The sequence below is a fragment of the Mugil cephalus genome, chromosome 14 (assembly GCF_022458985.1).
Source record: "Mugil cephalus isolate CIBA_MC_2020 chromosome 14, CIBA_Mcephalus_1.1, whole genome shotgun sequence".
NCBI lineage: Eukaryota > Metazoa > Chordata > Actinopteri > Mugiliformes > Mugilidae > Mugil > Mugil cephalus.
The window spans coordinates 16,878,146-16,892,728 of record NC_061783.1 but is presented as its reverse complement, the minus strand read 5'-3'; the positions used below and the strand labels follow the sequence as shown (position 1 = coordinate 16,892,728).

Genomic DNA, 14,583 nt, shown 5'->3' with positions numbered 1-14,583 from the left:
TGATAAATATGAAGTGAAATATCAATGGCTGTTTATTAAAGTATTAAAGAAAAACACTGAAGACAAGGGAGACGTTTGATATCATTAATCATATTTACAGCTTTATTTCACAATTTTTTAACACGGCAGAACGTCGCGTTCATGAAAATGTTTTTACAAAACAAGCTTTTTACAAATAATATCTAAAAATATATTTTGGGTAAGAACCTTTCTTTTCTCTTTTCTTTGAAAAAAAAAAGACATTTCTCTGTAAAAGCTAAATGTTCGTTCATCTCGGGGCTGTTTAACGCGGTAAAATGTTCGCAGCTGAACTCTTAATATTCTTTAAAACATCAGAAATGATTGAGGCTACAACATAAAAAGTCACAATCCTTTGAAAACCGCACACTCATCAGCGTGAGCACACACACACACACAATAATCATCATTTAAAAAGTGCAAATTAGTTTTTGGTAAACAGATCTGGAAAAACGTGAAGTGTTACGAATTATAAAAGATGCAAGTAAAGTGTGGTTTCTGAGGGAAGAGGAAAGATCTTCAGTCCTTTCATTTATCCCGTTTTGGTTCCTTGTTGGATTTGTTGAGGATCTTCATCAGGTTTTTGGACATGAAGTACGGCTTCTGCAGAGATCCGTCGTTACGCTCCAGGTCCTCCACTGTGAGAGGAACCAAACAGACCATGAGTGTTGTTCAAATTCAGTTAAATGTGACCAAGTTTACCGAGTTTACTCACAGAAGCAGAGGAAGAGTGTGTCGACACACATGTTGTAAACGCTGAAGAACCCGTGAGCTATGAGGTAGCTGCCGAACACCACCGTCTACACATGGGTGGAGAAAAGTTAAAGGAGGTCCAACTAAAATGTAAAAGGTTTTTAAAAAATACACCAAAGTGTGGTTTGTAATTATCTTACAATAATTGGCATCCAGTAGTAGTTGAGGTTTTCGGAGCGGAAGGTGTCGCCTGGGAGACGGATTCGTCCGGCGAAGAAAAAGAAGGACAAGACACCTGGAGAAAAAAAGATGCATTTATTTAATTCATTGTTTTTATGGGTGATAAATAACTGATAAAACATGACGACTTCTAGGTCAGTTTAATTAATGAAAGTACGAACCACTAAATGTGAGCTTGAAACTAAAGGCTCATTACGGGATCTACGCATGGAGCCAGTGTGAACACTTACATTCGTCGCTCTGTCTCACTCTGTAACAACACCACCCAATCACTAGTCGGCACTGTGTCTTTTTTGTCGAGTTAATTTCTGTTTCTGCTTCACTTTCAACAATAGCAACTGAAACTTTTGCCGAAATTTCTAGTCTTTCCTCAATGTGTTTATGTCCCAATCAAAAATTGCAGAGATGGAGAAGCAGCTGGAAATACTAAAGCATAAAGAAACTACTACCAAGCTGAGCAATTACACCTCTGAGCTGCCTATTACTCATCTATTCCAGTCACCATCAATATTTGAAGACTTCTGGATGTTATCCAACTATTGATAAACACACATATACATCTACAATGTAAAAAATAATAACAATAAAGAAAAATCACTGAATGCTGAACTAGGGCTGGTTATGTACCGTATTTCCTCTAATAGAGGCCAGTATTCAGTAAATAGCTGGGTCTCTTATAATAGCCTGGGGTGGGGTTTAAATGAACAAATGAAGAAGAATAAAATACAGGCCAGGTCACAGAAGAAAAAACAAGCGTATATTGTGTCGATAGCTGTGGCTACATTTGAAGTGTCGCATGAACCCAACTTTTCAACGAAACACTGTCACTAAAACAGAGATATTTAGTAGTGTGCCGCAAAGAAGAAAATTTGATGCGAACTTCAAAGAGACGGTTTTAAAATATGCAGAACATAACAACCTGTGAAAAATAAGAACCGGGAAAAATCGATTGTTGTTCCGACACAGGTACGGTTTCCTCTGGTATCTCATTTAAGTTCTCAATGTCACCAATAAATGAACGCTGTTTGAGTTCAAACTGATACAGTGGTGTCATTTATCGGTTCTGACCACTTGTCCTTAAGTGTTAATTAATTGTGTGTACTTGCTCAAGTGGAAAAAAAAATAGAAGAGTAAATGGTAGGGTAAATAAAGGCCCCGAGCCTCTATTAGAGGAAACACGGTAAATGTGGTCAAATCATCCTCACCTACTCCTCCGACCACCAGCAGCTTCCCGAAGAACAGCAGCAGGTCCGTCACTTTATCGAGCACCACGACCCTGAGAGGAGGAGACACATGTTGAAGAAACACGACGCTACTCACCGAGCCCCTCAAACACATGCAAATATATTCATGTTCTGGAAAGACTGCACCCAGTCTGCAGCATTAGAGACGCACAGCATGACTCCTCTGGTGTAGAGGAGGACACAAACCTTAATACGTTTCTCATGAGCAGCTTGAAAGCGTTTTTGGCCGAGACGCAGAAGTTTTTCCCATATATGGCAATCTGACGAGAAAACACCTCATTTTAGTAAAAACGTATTATTACAGCTGTTATAGTGAAGTAATAAGTCTGGACGGTGTGACGTCGCGCTCACCATGATGTAGGCGTTCCTGTTGAGGAACTTGATAAACTTCTCCAGACACCAGAGGCAGCACTTCATGCAGCACAATACGAAACGTGCGCACGGATTCTGAGCAGCTGTAGAGGACAACGAAAAAATATGTCTTTCATTTTTTAATTCAGTTCATTCTTATATTTTAAGACAAATGGTTTTCTTTGGACAATGATGCAGGGGGATAAAAAAAGAGCCTTACCTCTGGTCTTGTGGTCGATGTACTCCAGGATCATCCTCGCTATCTGCACCAGGGTCAGGATCAAAGCACCAAATGCCAAAGAGCCCACGTGGTACCTAAAATAAAATAAATAAAATACATGAGAATATAAGAGTCGTTCGATGTGCTGTCACAATACGGAATTATTAGTAATCAATTCATTTATACAGCAAATGAAGAGTTTGTATTGACTGAATGAATGACGTCAGCAGGGTCAACAAATTGATCCGAAAGGCTGGACATGTGATCAGTAAGGATTTGGAGACGTTTGTCTCAGTGAGGGACAGGAGGACACTGGATAAACGGCTCCCCATTATGGACAATCCTTCACATCCACTACGCCAAACATTACAGGGGCCTGATTCAGCTCCACTCCCACTAGTGAACGCGACAGGACTTCGTTCATTCCCTTCTCTATCCAGCTGTATAATAGAAACCACCTTTCTGCAAATTTTTTACTTGTGGTTCTTAAGAGTGTTTGTTATGTGCAACTAAGCTGCTGTAAAAAAGCAATTAACTCCATGTTATTTATGTAAATGTACATTATTACATTACCTTAGTATCAGTCCTACGTATGTCATACATATTTTTCAGTCTCTATTTATTGGACATTTGTTCATATGATAATTCTGTATTTTGTATTTTTTTTTTGTTTGCTTATACTTTTTTGTTTTTTGCTACTGTGACCAAGCACTTTCCCTTGTGGATGATTAAAGTTGTGGCCAAACTGTTATGTGCAGGTATGTTGCGCCCTCTGGAGGACAAAAGAGGAACCGAATCCAAGACCTGTGCATTTGTTTGTCTAGTCATGTTAACCCTCTACAGCACATGCTGCATTGATGCCATTTAGAAAACAGCAGTCCACTGTTTGAGATTTTGACAGCAGCGGGTGACCGACGTACCTGAGTGCGCGTATGAAGCCGCCAGACAGGGGGAACATGGGGATGTCACTGGGCTTGTTGAAGGCCCAGTAGTAGGAGGCAAAGGCCCCGGCCAGGGTGCACTGTCCCAGGGCGAGGACGAAGTTGACGCACCAGAGGAAAGCGACCGCGTTGTAGATCTGCAGGTTGAAGATGTTCCTCTGGAGGATTCCCTCGTCGTTGTATTTGATGAAGATGCAGCCGACTGAGGGGCAGCCCGGGTAAACTGAGGAGTTGAAATTCTGAGATCAAAAGAGGAGAGAACAAGGAAGTTAAACGATGATGGTGGATGAGTAAACGTAAAGAGTAGGTCTTTCATCAGTCTGCCCGTTAAGTTGGTCGTTCCAGGCTTTTCTTGCCATGAGCGAACTCCATTTAGCCGTTTTTTTTTATACATCTCTACGTCCACTCACCTGAGGATCACAGGTCACGTTGCCACTGATACCCGCACAACCGCCATTGGTGGAGTTCAGATCCACAACTCTATAGATGGGGGTTCCTGAAGTGGCCAAATATCTGCATTCATTAGTTTAGTAGAAGAACTTGACAGCCTGGAGTGTACGTGTCATTGAGTAGTGACAAAAATCAAGACTACACGTGAACGAATTAACACTTGCAATAGATAAAATGAAAGGATACAAAGCAGTGGTGCCCCAGTAAGCCACGCACACCACCAGCAGAGCAAAGGTGACCAGAGGGTACAGCATCGTAGACATCATGTGACCCACGGCTCTGTAAGAACACGGACACACACACACACACACACAACGTTAAGATTTTCCCCAGTGAGATGCACATACATGCTGATTTAAGAGTGGGCGAGTCCTGTGGACTGTGCGTCGCCACCGTGTGGATTAACTCACTTGCTGGACTCCTGGATGAGAGCGATGGCTATGCGGATTCTGGTGCGCAGGAAGATGATCGTCAGGAGGATGATCGCCTCCGCCACAGATATGATTATCACTGAGGAGCGGAGCCAGAAATGTGTGAGGAGGAGAAAAACACACCTTGTAAACTATTGTTAAAAAATCCTTCGACTACATAATGTGTAAACTTCCTGGAAACAGCATCTTTACTCAATTTTTTTTTTGTTTCCTGTGTCGCTCCTCTCTGATAACTAACATAACGTCTGATGTAAAACAAACATCTAAAGGGAAATAGGTCATAACTCTTTAATCTAGGTCATCTGTTACTAGAGAGGTTTTACAACGTCATTAATCAGACATGGTGGTAAACATGACTTGCGAACTGTGCGTGCTAATGACGATTTTATTGCATCTATTTTTTTATTTTTATTTTTTTTTTTACGTTTAAGAGCACAGGAACACAGATAACGCTCCAAACTCCAATTGAGCACTTGGTTACAGCAAATAACCTCGAAAGCATTTCATTAACTCACAGAAGGCCAGCCAGGTCTCTCGGACTTGCAAGTAAGTCTCAACGTTGGTGGTGAATCCGATATCAGCGAAAGTAGCAGTGGATGATTTCAAGTTTTCGTACTCCCAGTAACAGTGCCATATGCCTGCAGTGGAAAAGGAGACATTGATCAGAGGATACTCCCAACAACACAGAGGTTTACATACAGTCTTGTTCTAACTGACTGTGGCTAAGTTCACCTGACGTCCACCTGCAGCGCTAGCGCACAGGGCTACAAACACCAGCAGTGTCATTTTTAAGAGTTTGGAAAGGGTCGCTAGAAAGGTTACAAGATTGATGTTGCATTCAAATAAAACGTGAGGATTTGGGGAGTCGTGTACACAAAATGCTTGGAGTTCCACTGACCACTGAGGGTAACAATTAGCAAGCCAACATCCAGGTAACTCAACAAAGGAAATCAGATACTTCTGGGAAAACCAACATTTTTCTCTCTCGTGTAAAATGAACTTGAAAAACAGAATGTCACACGAAGGCAGCACAATAAAAACCCGTAGACTGTGCCAGCTTTATAAACTTGGACTAAGTGAGTATTTACCGTATGCCCCGGCTCCCAGGACTCCTATGATGAGCACCCACACCATGACTGGAGCCGTGAACCTCAACAGCAGCAGGAAGAGCATGCTGACCACCATGGCTATCAACAGGCCACTGAGACAGGAGATTCAAGAGTATATTATTAGAGTAAATCACAGATGATACAGTCACAGAGCATTTTATTAGGAACACTTGACTTTTTCACATCAGGCATCTTGACTTGTCTGAGATCCAGGAAGTATCTCCAGTGTTGTGCATATTTCAGAAGCAGCTGATCCACACAAACATTGGAAGGAGTTATTTGAAAAGTTTTTTTTTTTTTTTTTTGCAAACTGTGCCTGCTGGGTCTTAAAGAATAAGTCCACCACACTATTAACCGGGTTTGCATAGAGACGTTTTTTCTCATTCTGACTGAAGGTTTCAGGTCAGCTGTTTACATGTATCACTACTTTTAACCGGAACAGACGTTTTACAGGCGTGTGACCTGCACAGATCAACGAAAACACTGACCAAAGGTGGAGGTCTCTTGCCTAATCAGCAGTAGTTGCTATTGTTTTTACACTTTTATTATTAAAGCCACAGCTTGATTTGGGAAGTTTGTGTTGTTTAGTCTTATAGTAGCTCGTCTTCAAGGCTTTCTAGTGGTTCTAAATCTGACTTCCGGTCTCAGAGTAATTTCTATCTGAATGTCAGCAGGTGGCAGTATGACAGGCAACTCACACGAGGATCCACGGCCATGACGATGCAAAATCCTCAAAGATCCGGATGCCGACGTCCCTGGCGTTGAAGCCTTTCACAATGTCCCTATTTGAGACAAGAGCAAGGAAAGGACAAGCTGCGTTGGTGACTGTTCTCCTTTCGAATAGTAAACGTGAAAAGCAAAGGACTACATTAAATATATTTATGTATACATGCACACATGCACACACACTGAAGGTAAAAAGAAAAGCACATTTATAAAGCAGCTACTACTTCGCTTTAAAAATACGTAATAAAGGCAAGAAAATAGTACCAACTCCAGAGAGAAAACGTACAGAGACTGAAAAGAAAAGTACACACTGCCACTCTAATGCTGCCAGTCCCAAGAGAGCGCTACACGTGACATCTAAAGCCGCTGTGTGCGAGCTAAACACGGCAACCTGCTACACTACGGCTCGACACAAAAACTCACGACGTCACTGACCCTGTGCTGTGGTGACAGGGAGGAAGAGGAGAGCATGCGCGTTATCTCAGAGTTATTCATCTAAAAGTAAGAGTCGTTTTATTCTGCAAGCTGTTTCTCACCCGGTGGAATTCCTGATGATGGAGGCGGTGTCGTTGACCGAGGCGGGTAAACCTGGGATACTGGAAAAGTCATCCGGGATCCTGTTCAGGGCTGAGACATCGGGCAAACATCTCCCCAGCACTACAAGTAGAGAGAAGCAAAGCAAAACACAATTATTATCAGGTTAACAAGCTTTTACCGTGAAAACTAATTTGCAGTAGTTGCAGTTCACTCACCAGGTGTCGATGGGATATAAAACAAAGGACACAGCTTTTGGTCCACAATTTCCCAAACTGACTGAAAAGTTTAATTGTAGAGTATTTATTAGTGACTACTCTCTGCATATTGTTTTTCTACTTTCCCAAAAGAAAAGAAAACAACTCCATCTTACCAGGTCAGTTGTTGTGAGGTTTATGGATGACACACACAGATCTTGATTGAAAACGTTTAATGGCTTTGACGTAAACTTGTCCGGCGTCAAACCCCCGAAATTGGAAGGACATTGTTTCACGCACACCTACGCGTCATGTAAAAAAAAAAAAAAAAAAAACAATTCCAAGATACTGTCAGGGAAGAAGTAAATAGCATGGTATGATTAAATTCTACGAAACGCTTCCATACCTGCGGGGTTGGACACTGGAGACCATTCAGAGCAGTTGCCATAACATTAACAGATGTGGCACATTTGAGAATGTCAAAGTAGAACAAGTTGGGCCGGCCTCTGACGGAGAAAGGAGTTAAAGGTTATTTCACTTCGTGCATACGTGCTACACGGTCAAAATAAAGAAGAAGCACAGCAAAGATTAGTTTACTTATTTGGTCCGATGCCACAGAAATATCCATTTGAATCTTTGGGATATAGGACATGTCTGGGATCTCCATAGAGCCAAGCTGATAAAGTAAAACAAAGACACATTCAAACAAACAGAAGAGAATAAAGCGCGACAATGTAGACGATAAGGAAGGTTAGTCACACTCCATTATGTTCAGTTGGGTTTGGCACTGAGCGACGGTACTACTGCACGAGGAGAGCTTAAAAGAATCACACAAAATACTTAAAACGCAGCATTTTTAAATAAAATTTCCAGTCAGGTAACATAATGTGGGGAAAGTTTTGCATAGCATGAGCATTTAATACTTTCAGAGTTGCCACTAGAGGGCACACCGTGGTGTCTTGAGGACATGTCTCTGTCCAGTGGATTCCTTTATACTTCAATTCAGAGCGTCCATGTGATTCGGTCTAAATTTTGTGCACTTTATGACGCATCGGGAGGGAACTTGTGTGACCAACGATCCCAGAATGAATTTCGACGGTTGCGTCCACCCGTCTGTACTTCAAAGATGAACTTTATTGTGAAGTACAGTAGATAAAAGTGTTTTAAAAAATAAATGCAAAGTGACATTAACAAGTAATGTCATACCACTATCAGATTTTCCAGCTATTACATTTGCATTTAATATCTCTAATAATATAATAAACACTTTTTTTTATGGGAATAAATTCAAGCCGTCAGCAGATTTCTCCCCTTAATCCACATTAGCTAACCAGTGGCTTTGAATTGCCTTATTTTGTAAATACTCACTGACACAAACACTACGAGTGCGTGACCTATCATGCTGGTTTGTTGACTCTAGATAAGAGAGAGTTGCTCCGAGTGCTGCAATGAGTTTGATGACGGGGCAATAAAGGGCGGCCTGGGAACTCAGCCGGTCACAGTTCAACGCGACCACAGAAACTTAATTCACCTACATCGCTGCAGTGCTGAACCGCTGGTTTAGGACAGGGAGCGGCAAAGAGAGCGGCACAAACACGGTGCAGAAAACTGGAACATGGTGGAACGAGATCTCACCTACAATTCCCACTGCCATGTAGCCGAGGATGACGGCCATGAACAGAATACAGCAGATTATATCGGTGCATCCTCTGTTTGAAGGAGAAGGAGAGAGATGAGTAAACAGTCTTGACGCAGGTTTGCTTTAGTGCCGATAAATGTGGCATCAGAACCAGCTCTGCAGAGGATTAGGGGGATTATTCAGTGTGGACTGATTCACCTTTTGTGTATGGGTCCATTGAAGGTCGGGTCAAACTTTGCAGGTTCCCCTGGTGAAAGAAAAACAAACAGATGTGGCACATTAATCGGCGACACTTCCTGGTTCGGACTGCGAACCGTTTAACTTTCAACGTCACCGCACCAGGAAACACGACGCTGATTTTAACGCGCTCGGCCCGTGTTTAATTAGCGCTGACGTGCCAAGGTTTTATTTATACACTGAAGTTTCTCCTAAGCAATAAGGTGTGAGCTTCTTGAAAGTTAATGAATTACGCTTCGAGTGAATGAGACAAGAGTGGATTTTATTTATTTTTTATGGGCTGGCTGCTCACAGATACTTTAGTATATAATCACCATAAAAGAGTGACGGTATCACAAGGACGAACCATCTCGGTTTCATTTCCTGGAACAAGGTGGAGGACCGGCAGCGAGAACAAATAACGAATCCCGCGTGTGTTTAGAGGATTGGAGTTCACTGCCAGGCTTCATACACAAGCAGCTCAGACTTATTTGAGTAGAATTTGAATTTAATGTTTTCGGCTGAGGGAGAGCCTCGAACGTGAAATCATTTTAAGTGGAAGGAACAAAGGCAAATCTTGAAACTCGTTTGAGAAGACTCACCCAGAAAACATTCCTCGGGAGAATGTCACATCTCATTATCCCGCTGGGCAGGAATAACCTGATAAGTCGCACTAATAGGACACCGCATACAACAATATTTTTTTAATTTCTCCCCCTTTGTTGTCTTCAATGTGCTTATTTTAGCAAACTGATAGAGGTTGTGAGGCGCAGCCTGATTGAAGATGGAAGAGATGTCCTTGTTTTTCAGTAGTATTTTTAGTTATTAATAATGTCACACATGCAAATACTAAGTCACTAATCGTTCCATCATTTCTCAATGCACCAAAATTCGAACCACTGGGTGTAATTTGAATAAGAGCGAGTGGAGAGTGTGTCAACAGTGCTCAGAGTCACGTCAGGGTTTCAGAGAAGGATGCAAATATTAAAACAGGATGTATGAAGTAAGTGGCCATTTGTTTGGCTCTGACAAAAGCACAGATTCGGCACAGCAAAACCCGAACAAGTCCTCTGTCAGATAGACCTTCATTGGTGGAATATAGAGAAAAACACATGAAATATTCTCAACAAAGGCACCTTTTTTTAAGGGGCCCGGTGCAACGCCACCAGTGTCAGGTTACAGCTCTGCCAGGATACCGGTGTGTGTTTAGTGTAAATGAACAATATGAACGCAGTGACTCTGACATCTATAAAAGACTTTTCAGTTTTTATGTGCTTGTAAAAAAATAGGGCGAAAGCTTTAAACCTTTAAACTTGGCTGCAGGAAGTTTTTTTTATTATTATTATTGCCTGGACTTGCAAAATCCAATGGGTGGTAATGGGTCTGAAGGGTCATCAGGTGACCTTTGGGAGGAGAGGGAACATGACGAATAACAATAACTAGAAGATAAAGAAGTGAAGATAGTTAAAAGATGTTGCACAAACTGTGTGGTTTGTAGAGAAGACTCATTTTTCTCTCTATGTCTGTAAAAAGAAATGACAACTCTTTTACTGGATAACCTGCAGTATACAAAGGTCTAACACTGAGGAGAGAAGAATATCAGAGGAAGAAATAATTTAATTCAGTCAATATCTAAAGAGAACACGGGGTAGAACAAAAGATTATTTCCATTATAAACCAATAAAAATACTTCATAATTTATAACTGAATGGCTCTTATTAAGTTTACCAGCGTATATGAAATGATGAATTGCTAATAGTTAAGAGCTAATCAGAAATAAAAAGCTGATTCACTTTAATTGTTTTTACTCTACAAGAAGTACCTTTTAACCAGATGTCTGCTCATTTATTACATCAACGACCTGAATCCAAATGAATATGTCCAACTCTACCCTATAACACACAGCTGATCTAGGACATCTACCTTTTTACTGAACTTTTTACAAACTTTTTATAAACGTGTGACGAATCTCTCTAAAAATAGGCACCGCTTCTCTTAACTGCTTCGCACGTCAGCAACGTTAACTGAGTCGTGGTTTAAAATCTGTTCCGCTGTCGCCTCGGGCCACTTGAAGACATTTTCTGGTCAATCATTTGCGGCATGTCACTAATTTCCCAACACTGTCTGCACTTTAACAGACAAAAAAAAAAGCAACATGTGTGAAACAACTAAAAGCAGCCTGATGAGGTGCCGGAAAGGATTTCTACTTCCTCGTGCAGGTCACAGCATCCTCGAGCCAGAAGGAAGCTTGATGCACCCAGCACAAAAGTTAGTTTACATACAAAGGCGTCTACCTTTGTGCGGTCTATTGTGCCTGTTAAAACAGGCCACTTGTAACAGCGTGTTTATTTAAGTGTCAGCTCCAACACTTCAGTCGCCACATTTTGTCACCACCCTGTCTTCTGGTGTTGTCATGAGGCATCTGAGAGGACACGCAAACCCATTTGGGTATTTAACTCCAGGGAGGGTTTGTTTACTGTGGCTTTGCTAAACCGCACAGACTTGTGAGTGCATCTACCATCCGATATCACAGAGTAAACAGGGATGAAGGAAGTCGATCTAACTGTCACACAATATCTCCTTTCAGAATCATACCTGAGCCGGCTCATTGTTTACAAAACAGCCTCATGAGGAATGAGGAATGTTATAGATGAGGCTCTACAACAGTGCTCATTGTCTTCTGTGGTAGAGGGAGGCTAAACTTACCAATACCCAAAAACATGTCATGAGGACTCAATTCGCAAAGAATAGTAGGAATGACCCCTGAGACCCTGCGTCCTCATATGGGGACGTCAAGCTTTAGGTTTGTTGCAGCTTATTCTGCTCCATTTAAACTTTTATCCGCATAACTAGACACTAGTTGGTGTAAAAAACATGATAACGAGCATTTCAGCCGATTCATTCTACAGCCAATAATGTAGCAAAAGTGGACGAGGTGCAAAACGTCATCAAATTTTACAGTTGAGACTCTAGTTTTAATAGTAACGAACTGTAACTTTGCCAATAAGCGATTACTCAATTGAGGAGATTGGGACTTCGTCATTTACAATTCTATTTTTGCACGTTAATGTTCAGACATGAATAACGAAAGTTTTATATGTTATTACATATATGTGACTTTATTATTATATTGAGGGGAATAATTCACGTGTCCACACATGTGGACTACTTCCTGTTCAAAGATGATGCTTAGTTTTTATATTCTTATAGTCCTAATCTCACGTAAAGAGAAATGGAGAAATTTAAAATGCACACCGAACAAAAGCTCAGGTCTCAGGAGGTTAGTAAGTTACAGCAGCAGCCGTTCAAATATTCAGCAATATCAGAGCTAATTGGTTCATCAAAACAGAAATAACCTGCAGTTAGTCTGCAAATTAAGTAATTTTCAAGCCAAAATAACCAGTTTCCAGTTGACGTATGACTACAAATAAGATAATAAGTCAAAAGACACTTTTAAAAGTAGTTAAGTTCACAGCTGTGTTTTATTTTTTAAGATTTCTTTTTACCTTTAGTGGAAGTAAGGCAACTATATTTGAGGGTTCCACTCACTTGCCAAAACATTAGGTACACTTACATGCAATCTAGTGGGACAGTTCTGCACTAAATGTCCCTCCATGACTGTTATGACGTTCAGATGATGTTAAAACATCGTAAGCAGAGCTGAAAATTCAACATGTGATCACTTTGGAGGACGATTATTATGCTGATATTAAACTGTATTGAGCAGAACTTAACACTTAACACTAGTTAGTATTACAAAGCCCCCAAAATGAAAACACGGTTATTTTAAACAAATGCGGAAAACAATAACCTTCACAGATATAAGATTAAGTGCATCCATTCATTTTCACAAGTGTACCTAATGAACTGACACGCCAGAGTAGAGGACTTTCAAATTTCTAAAAACGGTGACAAACTAAGGTTTCGTTAACTAAACAATTCAATTGATTAACTGATATTGCACATGATCAGTAGCAGCAGCTCCAAAATTGATAAATACCTGAATAGTTAAGTGTTAATAGTCAATAGTTAAGTTAAGTGTGCAATAGCTTTAAGCGACAAGTAATCCTGTCTCGTCTTCTGTTTCTTAAATGTCTATCGTAAGCTCTTGTCAAACAAAGGTATTAAATTAATTAGAAATAATATTTCCAGATTGGACTTAAAAGGCCAAAGGATAATGCATCTAATATGAGGCCATGGCTAAAGCTTGGAAGCTAATTTTTGAGACCAAAAGGCGAAAGTTTTATGGCAACGGGAGACAAATAAACCAGTGAAATGTGAGTATTTTGTCTTTGATTTGTGTTTCACTGCCTGTTTTACATGTGTTAAGGAATTTTCCTGCTCTTTTTTTGAAAGTTAATTTTTTTTTTTTTTTTTTTTTTTTTTTTTCCTTTAACCCAAGGAAGGAACATGTCGCATATTTTGTCTAAGTACCAGGACATGTTTTCAGGTCAGGAGTCTCATGTGTTTTAATACACCAGTAATAAAGCTGTGACATTTTTTGATATCGAGGCTGATATTATATCAGTACACATATTTATTGTTGTTGGCATTCACACTCAAAACAGGAGCGGACGAGCCGCTACTTAGACGAACATTCCTGATTTACGTGTTCACGTAAACTTAAGTTAAAACTGTCTGATTTAAGTAAATAAGTAAGTTAATAAATAAATAAAATAACCAATGTGAATTAAACAGGCTGACCTCTAAGGGAAAGTTAACATGCTAACACATCCACACACATAAACTATCTGTAAATAGGGAAAAACAGTTTTATAAAAAGCAATCTTTTTAAATAAAAACGTGGCTTGACACGAAAATAAAATCCCAGTTAAGTTGTTAACTCTAAAGTAGTTAACCTTTGTAAATTGGAGTTAAATATTGTGATTTTAGTGGCGTGCAGTGTCTCCTGTGAGGAGAATGGATGTCAGCTCACCATACTCAGAGTCCGGCTCTTCCTCTCCTCGTTTTCTACACATGTTCTACCTTCACCTCCTTCACCTGTCCGTCCTTCACTCCTAAAACGTCTTTCACTAAAAAACAAAACAAAAATAAAAACTTTTTACAAACAAGCAGCTTAAAATCCGAGTTTAAGTCGAGCTCCAGTTCGTCTGAGCGGACATAGTAACCGATTGAGGAAATCTTTTTCTTCCTCGTAGCTAGGTGAGGATGCACACCTGCAAGGGCGACCAAAGATCGTTTATGGTCGAGAGGAGTCACTCCTCTGATCTACTGTAGAGGCGAGGAGATGCTTTTAGAAATCTGGGGACATTTGCCACACAAAGGAAAAGACGAAGCAACTTTAGATGTAGTTTTCCTTCATTTATTTATATAGATACATTGACCTCACAGTGTAAATATATGTGTCTGTAAATGTTATTAAATATTGCCGTCTGCTGTTTTGTCCTAGGTCTTAGTGTTGTGTTCTGTCCAATTCTTTCTAAAATAATTATGAATCAGCCATTTTCATTTAAAAATTGCAGTCTATGTAATTTTTGCACTTTGCAAATTCATGCTGCAGGCCAGATTAAACCCTCTGGTGGGCTGCATGTTTATCACCTGTGGATGATAATT

The 14,583-nt window shown here is 40.4% G+C and overlaps 1 protein-coding gene across 1 annotated transcript; it reads right to left on the bottom strand.

Moving 5' to 3' along the window:
• Window positions 1–70: 70 nt before the first annotated feature.
• On the bottom strand, window positions 71–14,159 carry slc44a4 (solute carrier family 44 member 4). Its single transcript, XM_047605702.1, has 22 exons — window positions 13,946–14,159; window positions 8,992–9,040; window positions 8,790–8,863; window positions 7,752–7,830; window positions 7,561–7,660; window positions 7,331–7,456; window positions 7,176–7,236; window positions 6,960–7,080; window positions 6,396–6,479; window positions 5,677–5,789; window positions 5,104–5,226; window positions 4,568–4,667; window positions 4,344–4,436; window positions 4,118–4,220; window positions 3,687–3,946; window positions 2,767–2,861; window positions 2,547–2,650; window positions 2,382–2,455; window positions 2,157–2,227; window positions 912–1,006; window positions 734–818; window positions 71–656 (listed from the first exon to the last, which is right to left on the bottom strand). Exons 1-22 carry the CDS (start codon window positions 13,986–13,988, stop codon window positions 547–549), a joined length of 2,163 nt encoding a protein of 720 aa, XP_047461658.1. The 5' UTR covers window positions 13,989–14,159; the 3' UTR covers window positions 71–546.
• Between the last annotated feature and the right edge of the window lie 424 nt (window positions 14,160–14,583).

Excerpts from the sequence above, each read along its gene's own strand:
- slc44a4 (XM_047605702.1), bottom strand. The coding sequence starts at position 13,988 with ATGTGTAGAAAACGAGGAGAGGAAGAGCCGGACTCTGAGTATG. Across the intron at positions 1,007-2,156 it reads GCTGGTGGTCGGAGGAGTAG|GTGTCTTGTCCTTCTTTTTC; the intron begins GTGAGGATGATT and ends TTTTTTCTCCAG. Across the intron at positions 819-911 it reads ACTACTGGATGCCAATTATT|ACGGTGGTGTTCGGCAGCTA; the intron begins GTAAGATAATTA and ends ACCCATGTGTAG.